The sequence below is a fragment of the Galleria mellonella genome, unplaced genomic scaffold, assembly GCF_026898425.1.
Source record: "Galleria mellonella isolate WM207_F2 unplaced genomic scaffold, CSIRO_AGI_GalMel_v1 utg93, whole genome shotgun sequence".
NCBI classification, from domain to species: domain Eukaryota; kingdom Metazoa; phylum Arthropoda; class Insecta; order Lepidoptera; family Pyralidae; genus Galleria; species Galleria mellonella.
In genome coordinates, this window is record NW_026442176.1 from 2,175,676 (window position 1) to 2,186,823 (window position 11,148).

Below are 11,148 nucleotides of genomic sequence, written 5' to 3' on the forward strand. Positions count from 1 at the left end.
ACTAGAGATTCATATTGAATTCGAATAATTACTGTCAATTATTATATTTGAATTCGTTTTTAAAGAATAAATTAGTAGAAAGTAGTAAAAATAACTGAAATATATTCATTAAAAGACACAATCAGTGCATTTGAATTTGTTTTTAAAAAAAGATCTGTAGATCGATTTAGGGATAATTGAAAGATATTCCTTGTTCTTAAAGATAATTTAAAATTAATAGATCAAGATTGATCCACAAAAAAAAATTGATTTATATATATATATATATATATATATATATATATATATATATATATATATATATATATATATATATATATATATATATATATATATATATATATATATATATATATATATATATATATATATATATATATATATATATATATATATACTTTATTGCACTAAGACATACATTAACAATAATAAGTTAATAACAATGTTAGCAAAGGCGAACTATATATATTTTTTGTAAAAGTTAATTTCACAAGTCAGTAATTATAAATTAATTCGTAAAGAAATATAGCAAAGTCGCGATTATCGATTATCATTTTTCAAAAAATAATTGAAAATGTTTCCAATTTTCCATTCCATAGTAATTCTAATAAAGTACTATGTTAGCGAACTAAAACATTAATCATGCAATAATATTCTACTTAACTGTCACTAAAAATTATGATTTTGAATGCCAAAATCTTAGGCTAAAATGTATTTGAAATTAGCAGGTGCAAAGCTTTTAAAGGTAAATTTAATATGCAATGTATTCTATGATTAAAGTTTTAATTCTCTAATTTCAATTAGAGAATTAAAACTTTTAGTGTTCTCACTTTTTAAGTAATCATTAATAAATATTGTAAAAAGTTTATTGTTCTTAAAATTGATTTAAATAATTACGACGTTGTCACTCACCCAATACCATATTGATATAAAATAATACGTTTAATGTTTCTGTGGTTAAATAATCATATAAATGAGTGGAGTACATTATTGGTGTATTCGTATATTTTTATTATTTTATAGAAAGAAAAAGAACTTTTTTTATTTAAAAAAATTAATAAGTTTTTCTCTCGATCATGAAATATCATCATATTCTATGTTTAACGATTTTATAACACCGTGATGTGAAGCTATTTAAAAGAAATTAATGCTATCAACTTCATTCTGGAGGCTTATTAGGAGCTTATTATCTATTAAAAATCCTTATCACCATTAAAATAATACCAAAGGTACTAAACGTAGAATAAGGAAAAGGTGTTAGACATAAATTTTAGACATGTAATAAAACATCAGAATGCTGTGACTGGGACTGACGTATAAACATCAGTTCCGCGTGACTGTACTGTCACTGTCACTGCACCGCGTCGACTTAAATAGTTGGAAATTCATTCCAACAAATGCTTTCATATTATCGTTTAAAATAGAAAATATTATTACTTTATATTGTATAAACAAGTGGAAAAATTTTACTTAATCAAGTTGTATTACTAAAAAACAATGACTGAAACACCAGAGGTGACTTTTTAATTACACACTATCATGAAATTTTGTTGTTTTCTAAGATTTGGACACGTCACATTTTTCGTGGCGGTTTCTATGCCATAGTAAACAGTAAAAAGAATTAAAAGTTTTATCTACAAAATAAAACTATTGTGAATTTAACATATTCAGTAATCTTTACTGTATCAACTGAGGATTAGTTATTACAATTTTTTTTACATCTGCAGGTAGTAAAAATCAACAAATGGGATGGTGCAGCCGCTAAAAATGCCATTGACGATGCTATAAGAGAGGTATTACAGTATTTATTGTAGGCAAAATATAGTAATTAGTTCAGTGGAACTTGATAAAAACTATTCACATTTACAAAAAGATTGATCTTAAAAAACCATTTTCTGTCTCTAAAATTAAAATTCCAGTCTATTGTTACTGTGTAATCATTCTTCTGAACGTCACTATGGATCAAATTTGTACCACAGTAACTACTTGCTGTAAAAATTATATTTTTTTTAATGGGATGACACATTTATATAACAAATCTGTCTCTTAAACTAAGTATTATCACTACATTTAATTTCAATCAAAATTAGTAGTTTTTTTTTCAGTTGGTATACTCTACTATTTAATACTTTTGTTATTTAATTGAAATTAAAAAGGCTTTCATATTAATCTCAATCTTTTACCATCTCAGCTATCAACCTTCAAAAAGTCCCTTCATTAACATTATTTCAATTTATCACAACTGTTTATTTATATATGTATTGTACTGTATGTGATTTATGTGTGTATAGTTTTTGTAAGTATATTATTCTATATGATTTTTATGTTTATTTATCATAAATTGTTATCTTTTAAAATATTTATTTAAATACTATTTTTTTTTAATCTGTGCACCACCATTTGCTCTCTCTGTTTGGCATGGTGGTTGACTGGTAGAGAATGCCATCAGGCATTAAGTCTGCCCTGTAGACATTTTTCAATGTGTGCAAAAGTATAAATAAATAAATAATTATATAGTAGTACATTACTATACTACTACTACTATAGTAGTACATTTTTGTGTGTTCTATTTTTAAATTACTCTGAATTTGTTCAAATGGCATGCTAAAATTATTTATTATGTGTTCCATCTATAAATAAGTATATTATACATTGCAGGTCTTGACTGGAGATCTAAAGTGCAAGGAGAGCTTTGCCCTCATTGATGGCCGGTTATTCCTGTGTGCTCTGGCTGTTGGGGTGGCACTCTATGCTCTGCTATGGGATTATCTTTATCCCTTTCCACAATCAAAGTAATACTCTAGTTATTATTTTAATATATAGGGTAAAATTGTAAACATTATCATTCTTTTTCTCCTTGTGCTCATAATGGTACTAAAATTAAATATTTACCCAAATAAATCTAAAAAAGTAGTAAAATAGAAAGTAAACATTAATATATAGGCATTACATAAATATATTGACATTTACAGTGGGTTGCCAAATTAATAGGGACAGTCACATTTTTTATAATTTTTGTTCCTCAAGTGCCCCTGATTGCGTTTTTAAGTGGTATAAGTGTGTTTGAAATATGTTTTTATGTTATCAGTATCTCTGTAACTCAAATTTAAAGTGAATTTCAAGTGTTGAGAGATTTATTTATTTTGTAAATATATTTTAATAACGAGAGAGACACACAGTCGTCCACACGTGTAAAAGTGAAACACGTAAATAATTCTTTTGAACAGTTCATTTGTGGTTTTGTGAAATAATTATTACCTGCAAGTAAGTACTATTTTACTATTATTAAAATTAAAGTATTTTGAGGCAGATTTTAGAACAATTTTTATTTTTATATATTTTTACAGCTTTGGCTATTATTTGTCTCCGAGAAAAAAATCTGAGATTAAAATAAGTCATTCTCAGAGAAAGATGCGTATCTAAGTCTGCTGTCAATAAAATAAAGGTATCGGTCGCCCAAAAGAAAAGGCAAATGTATATCACAACAGCACGTTCTGATAGGAAAAATATCTGTTTGCAAAACAGAAAGAAAACTGTTATATATACAGGAATATGGAATACCTGTTTTTGTACAGCGAAGGTTGGCAGAGGAAGGCCTGACAGGTCATTTTTGACAAACGATGAAGAAGAAACGGCTTGCTTGGGCTCGTGAACCGCCTGAAGACTGTTGAAGACTGGAATAAGGTCAGTTCTAATGTCAATTTTGTTTGTGTTATATAAAATCATATTTATAAAAATTATGAATAAATTTCTATTTTTTTTTAGGTATGTTTCTCAGACGAGTCAACATTTGAAATTCTAGCCGACAAAAGTAATTGATTGCATAGTGGAACGCGTTAAACACCCTGTAAAAATAATGGTATGGTCTGTCATTATCTATATAGTCCAGGAAACCATGAGACAGGACCAATACAAGCAAGTATTAGAAACACGCCTGTTGCCACAACTCCAGGAATGGTTCACGAATGGGGAGGAATTTTAATTTCTTGCCATAAGCGAGGAGTGTAACCAAATTTTTGGAAGACCACAACATTCCAGTTTTACCTTGGCCTGGCAATTCTCCTGATATGAATCCCATAGAAAACTTGTGGCAAATTACCAAGGCGGAAATTGCCAAGGAAATGATAACTACCAACGAAAAACTGGTTAAAAAGTTAATAAATGTTTGGCATCACAATCCCAAAATAAAAGAAAGTGCTAAACAGTGTATCAAGCACTGATGAAATGTGACAAAATATTGATAATTTCCCATCATAGTACTTATTATACTTGTTTACATTTTAGTTGTTTAAATATTAAATTATTGTATTCTAAATTCATTAAAGATATGTATCTAATATTATTAAATATAATCATAGCCTAAAGTGACGTTTTGAATTAATTATCAATATTTTACAAAAAACCAATATTTGTGACTGTCCCTATTATTTTGGGTATATAATATGACGATTTTTATTAGTATAGTGGCACAATTAAATAAATTTTGTATGCCAGATTTGTATGTGAACAATATTTAAATATTATATATCATCTTTTATACCATTTTTCAAACAAAACAAAACTATTTGTATTTAGGTACTTAATATTTTGAAACTACTATTTGGAACTTCCTTAATTATACATTTTTATTATACCTTCTTATACAACAATTAATTTCTTGGCATAAGGTTGTCTTGTAAAGATCATTTTCACTAATAAGACTGTCTTACTGTATTTATACCATTGTATTGTTAAATAAATTTTACTTGTATTGTTTTATTAATTAGATTTCATCCATGTGAATGGAATTGTTAAAAACTATAAATATAATGTGCTTATACTAAATTTATATGTATATTTAAGTGAGGGCCAAATCTATTATTGATTTCTTTAATTATTTTGTTAAATTTGATTTATTTTATTCTTTAAATTAATTACATCAATTACAATTATTTCAGGCTGGTACTTATAATATGTGTCTCCTCATACTTCATACTTATGGGCATTTTGACATTATACACCACTTTCAAAGAAAAAGGTATATTTGTGGTTGCTAAGGAAAAAGTTGGAAACAACACAAGAGTTTGGGAAGCTAGCTCTTATGTTAAGAAGTGAGTAAATTTTCATACTACTATAAATAAATAATTAAAATTGTGTTCATCAAATTCAATTATGGCAAAACTAGTAAAAAAACCTATTGAACTGATTTTGATAAAATTTCTATATTTTTTATGACAAAAAAAGAATTTTTCAGATTGGTTTACAAATTTAGAAAATTCTTGTGTTCATTTGTCTCAGCGACTTCAAAATTTGAGATAGTTTTGAATATTGGTAATCAATAATTGACGAGGAAGAAAAGCTCTTGAGCAATGACACTATACAGGCTAACACTGTATAGGACAACCAGCCACTAAATGGTGGGACAACGGTAGATGCAGGTGGCTCAGGACCGTTCCTTATGGCAGTCGATGTGGGAGGCGTATGTTTAGCAGTAGACAGTTAACTGTTGAAACTAAACTGTTGACCAACCCATATTGCAAAAGGAATATTTAGAAATTATTTTTATTTTTGATTTTTTATCAAAAATGCTTAAAATTTTAAAATAATGGGGTAGAAAATGTACATATTTTAAAACCAGTTTTATTTTAATAATTACCATTATAAAAAAATATTACACCAATATTAAAAAAATACCATACCTTCATATAAAAGTACTGAGCGAAAACACGTAAAATAAATAACAGAATAAAAAAATATATATATAAAAATTTATTCTTTAAGATTTTCCCGTTGTATGATTTGTAATAGACGAAAATCGCGGCTGGTGAAACCTAGTCGAAAGACCGACATAACCCTACGTCAATTTTACCTAAATTATCGCGTTAATTCTTCTTACTTATAAACTTTTTTTTTTCAGACACGACGACAAATACAACTTAGTATTGGTAATGCGCGATTCAAATGGCAAATCCCGTGAAGCGTCTGTTAACAAGTCATTTGCTAACTTCATCGATAGCAATGGTACGATAGTACAGAACCTTGTCCTGAACGAGATCACAAAGATATACAATTCTCTCTCAACAGAGAAAAAGGAGAAGTAATTACAGTGCACAAATCTGTTCTCTTACTTAAGGTCTGACATTATTGTAACTTTGTCTCAATAAAGTTTTATTGAATACTTTTATTTAGTGTCATTTTTTAAAGTAACAGAAAGGGATTGTTCAATGAAAGTACGTGACGAACTAGAGATTGGTAATATCGGTGCCGTTCCAATATCGTTATAATGGATTGTCCTGGATATTGATGGTAAAAAAAAGGTTAACACTCATTTTTATATGGACCATATGAAACAAATGTATACACCTATCCCCCGATTTACACGGTACTTGTTTTACACGTTTTCGCTTTTACACGGTTTTCCAAATAAGTTTTTTTTTTTTTTTGTTTTTATCGCACTCTACTAAATGCTACTGTGTTTGAACACGTGCGCTGTGTACACATCTCACGGGGAATCCCGAGCTTATGTGCTGACTTGCTGCACATGCACACTGTGTCTGTATTTCTTCGCATTAAATTAAAGTTTTATCTACGGAAAATTGTATTTGAGTGAAAGTTTCAGTGTCAGAAAGATTTAATTTTTCATATTCGTAAATTACAAGTGAGTGCATAATTAAGATTTTTATAAATTAACATTAATTAAAAAAAATTATAGGCTTATAATGTCGAAAGAAGTTAAAAGAAAAGTTATTTCTTTAGAAACTAAAATCGAAATTTTGGATCGCTTACGAAAGGGAGATAGAGTAGTAGATGTTGCAAAATCATATAACATGAACGAAGCTACAATAAGAACTATTAGAACAAATGAAAATTTTTATTTTTATTTCTGTGTACACCTAAAAATATTGAAAAAAATCATAACTGTTAAATAGTAAAATTATGCATTTTCTGCAAGCTTTTCGATTTACACGGTTTTGACTTGAAAATTTTTAATTTTCGATTTACACGTTTTTCTCAGGAACGTATCTACCGTGTAAATCGGGGGATAGGTGTATTTTAATTTTGACCGGCTTCTTTATTTTCTATTTTATTTTTTTATTTATTATTAGATTATTATGTATAATTTTCTTAACTTTTGACAACATTAAATATTGGATAATCGTTATTTAATCCACTCTGGCAGGTCAACCTCTTCGCGGTCCCCCCTGGACACCATCGTGCTTAATGAGGTAACTGACCTACTTTTTAGTCCTCAGATATCACCCCTCAATGATACTCCTCCAGCGTATACCGTTAACCATGGCTGGGTTACCATTATCATCTCATAAAAAAAGAAAAATATTTAATATATTCGTTATTAGGTAATAATTACAATATACAGGTGTGGGGGAAAGGGATTGTTAGTAATGGAGACTGAGAATCCTATTGCTAGCAACATACCCAATCAGGACCTCCTCGCGGTTCCCCCTGGAAATTATCATGGTTAATTCTTGATGAATTCATCATGATGGGCTAACTGGCCTGTTTTCATTCTCATCTATCACCCTTCACTGGTGCTCCGCCAGCGTACCCCGTTAGCGCAGGCGGGATTACCATACAATTTTCACCCATCAAAAAAAAACATACAGGTGTACAACTGAACTACATTATTACCGGGAATTTCCGCTGGGGTAATTTCCTCAGCGGAAATTCCGGATACCGGAAAATTGCAGATTGTTTTCCTGATACTTTTTTTTTGCGTTTTTTTAAACGCGTTTAAAATCATGTAATCTATGATATTATGTCATAATATAAAAAAATAATAATATTTTATAGTAAATATTATAAAATTATAAAAAAAAATCGTATTAAAATTCGCAACGCACGAAATTAGTTGTATAAAGTCAACGCCAAAAGCGTACGAAAACTGTCTATGAAGAAGCGCCGTTCACCGCCTGGTGTAAATATTCTGCGTCCCGTGGAGCATAGGACGTCGTGAAATTTCGAATACATTGCGCAGCGTCAATACTAAGAATTAGTTAATTATATGGCTGTGGTGCATTTCCGGTAAGAAACGATTTTGCCATCTAATCCTGACCATTTATCTGAATCAGCTATGTTCGTTTTAGCCAACCTGTCCCTTCCACCCTATATAGATTTTGGTGTGTATTACTCTCTCCTACTATAAGCTAACACGCCAGGGGAAAGGGATTGTTAGTAATGGAAAGGTTAGTCCCCATTGCTATCAATATATCCTATCAGGTTGACCTTCACGCGGTTCCCCCTGGAAACTATCGTGACTAATTTATCGTTGAATTCGTCACGATCGGCTAACTGACCTGCCTTTTCATCTTCATCTTTTTTTATTATAATTATACAACTTAGAATGGCAAAGAAGCTGACGGCTCACCTGATGGAAAGTGGTAACCGTCGCCTATAGACATGAGCAGTACCATGGACATAACAGAGTATACTGTTTCGCCCATGATACCCCCCATGCGTTGCCATTCCTGAGGACTCGGATGTTATTCCTCTGTACCCAGTAAGCTCACGCCATATCCCACCCTTCAAACCGAAACACAGCCATGCAAACACAACTGCTTTACGGTTGAAACACGAATGGGACAGAGGTACCTAAGCAATCGACTTTTGTACAAAGTCTTCCTCTGGTGATTTTTATCATATCTATTATCAGACAAATATATAGATATTGTAAGTATAATATACGAGTATTGCTATATATTACGTACCCCTACTAGCGATATACGGAGTGGGGGAGGGGGGAAGGATTGTTAGTAATAGTGTCTAACTGACCCATTGCCAGCAATGCCCAATGTCAGCCCTATCAGGTTGACAGAATTCGTCACGATGGGCTAACTGACCTGCGTTCATCGTCACCTATCATACCTCATAGGCCAGTTAGCCCATCATGATGCATTCATCAGGAATTAACCATTATGGTTTCCAGGGAGAACCGCGAGGAGGTCGACCTGGTTGGGTATATTGCTAGCAATAGAATTCTCAGTCTCCATTACTAACAATCCCTTTCCCGCCAGCAATGACGATGTTAGACTCTATTATTAACAATCCCTTTTCTCAGGAATATAGTGTTATGATTCCGTACCCTGTAATTTCAATGTCACCTTCCTCCATTCAAAACGAAACACGACCATGTAACCAAATCTGCCTCGCAGCGGAAACACGAGTGGGTTTTTTATGGCACAGTGTAAGAAAAATGTTAACAGAAACTACTACACTAAATTCAATTCGGTTTTCACAATTGTGTCCCTGAACTTAAAAACTGGTGTATGATTTATCTTGGTACTCCATCTTGAAGTGTTCTATTTAATTGATTTTGCTACTTCTATAATCCACAGGTATGAAGTAGCGTGCAAAAAGGTAGGGGTCTACCATGAAACGAAATTTCAAATTTTCGGACTCAATTTCGTGTTTTGGTCATACCGAAATCGACTCAGTAAATGGAGCTTATTGTTTTTTTTTTAATGGGTGATAATGGTATGGTAACCTGGCCTGTACTATCGGTATACACTGGCGGGGCACCAGTGATAGATGATTGATGAGGATGAAAGCAGGTCAGTTAGCCCTTCCTGACCAATTGAACTAGAATTAGCCACGATGGTTTCCAGGGGGAACCACATGGAGGTCGACCTGACAGTATATATTGCTAGTAATGGGGCTATTTAATCCCATTACTGACAATCCCTTCCCCCTGAGCTTATCATTTCGTTCGTCATAAATCCTACCATAAAAGTTTAAACGAACAATATTTTAATATGTTTTAACGATACATATTATGTAAATTTAACATCAAATTTGTGTTTCGTTCGGGTCCGAAATTTCGGGAAACATTTCATGGTAGGCGCCCTAGTTAGCTGCAAATAAAGTAATCAATTTGTTCACAGAGTAGATACAGTTTGTCGTAATCAAATCAGTTTGACCACCAAGGAGCACAATCGGAACTTTAGCAGCGCGTCATTAATTAATTATGCCTTATTTTAACAAATTAAGTACAAATATGACTATCAATCAGATATTATAATCAGATAAACTTATTATTAAGGATCTATCTATGGATGTACAACTGCGATAAGAATTTGATCAATATTATTATACTTTGCACGTGTAATTAGCATTGATATGAGGGTCAAACCATTGTAAAGTATTTTAAAAATGTATTCAGACTAACTTTTGTGCGCGACTTTGTCTGCATGATCGGAACTTTTCATGAACTAAGATAAAAGTAGTATAAATTAATTATACATTACTTATACATAAATATTGCATAATATTTTTAAGAGATTATTATGGAATATTTTTAAATTTGTTTACAGCTATATAGTCACTTACCATTAGGTAAGTCGCAAGATCGTTTGGTCCCTGTGTTATAAAAAAAAAACGCTGCTTCCTGAAGGAGGAGCTATCGAATTCTTTTGAATGTTTGTTTTTATATTATTTTGTAATCGATAGAGCTTCACACGTGTGGGTCCTGTATTGTTATTGTAAATTGATATAGCTACCTGCTTTTTTCTTGCTATGCAAAATCTCGAATTATATTTTGTTAGCTAACTCTGCAAACGTTTTTACCATACCACCATATACCGGTATAAGTTGGGGCAAAAATTTGTATATAAACACACCTACACCAGAAAACCATAACCCTCTTTTCTTTTGCAGTCGGATTTGTTTATCTTTCTTTTAATAGATAAATAATTAAAATAGCAAATCAATATATATACACTTCCGTTTCGTATCGTCATTTTTTAGAGATTATTATAATATTATCTTAATATTTTCCATTAGGAATATTTAGTTGAATGGATTTTCTGTTTGTACCTATAATTAAGAGCGTTCATAACAAAGTATGACCACGTGGTAGTTATCTCTGTCCCAATCGTGTTTCTACCTTGAAGCAGTTGTGTTTGCATGGCTGTGTTTCGGTTTGAAGGGTGGGATATGGCAGTGGATTTACAGGGTACAGAGGAGTAACACCTGAGTCCTCAGGAATTGCAACGCATGGGGGGTATCATGGGCGAAACAATATACTCTGTCAAGTTTATGATACTGCTCATGTGTATAGGCGACGGTTACCACTTTCCATCAGGTGGGCCCGTCAGCTTTTTTGCCACTCTAAGTTGCAAAAAAATCTATCAAATTTCAAAAATAATTAAAAAG

General features: G+C 31.4%; 1 protein-coding gene across 1 annotated transcript; it reads left to right on the plus strand.

The window, feature by feature from the left end:
• Positions 1–1,334: 1,334 nt before the first annotated feature.
• On the plus strand, positions 1,335–6,163 carry LOC113516920 (signal peptidase complex subunit 2). The gene is made up of 5 exons (XM_026901423.3): positions 1,335–1,515; positions 1,728–1,793; positions 2,659–2,792; positions 4,938–5,090; positions 5,897–6,163. Exons 1-5 carry the CDS (start codon positions 1,498–1,500, stop codon positions 6,078–6,080), a joined length of 555 nt encoding a protein of 184 aa, XP_026757224.1. The 5' UTR covers positions 1,335–1,497; the 3' UTR covers positions 6,081–6,163.
• Positions 6,164–11,148: the final 4,985 nt, after the last annotated feature.

Coding starts and splice junctions, on each gene's coding strand:
- LOC113516920 (XM_026901423.3), top strand. Junction 1,794..2,658: donor TTGACGATGCTATAAGAGAG/GTATTACAGTAT, acceptor TATACATTGCAG/GTCTTGACTGGAGATCTAAA. Junction 5,091..5,896: donor GCTAGCTCTTATGTTAAGAA/GTGAGTAAATTT, acceptor TTTTTTTTTCAG/ACACGACGACAAATACAACT.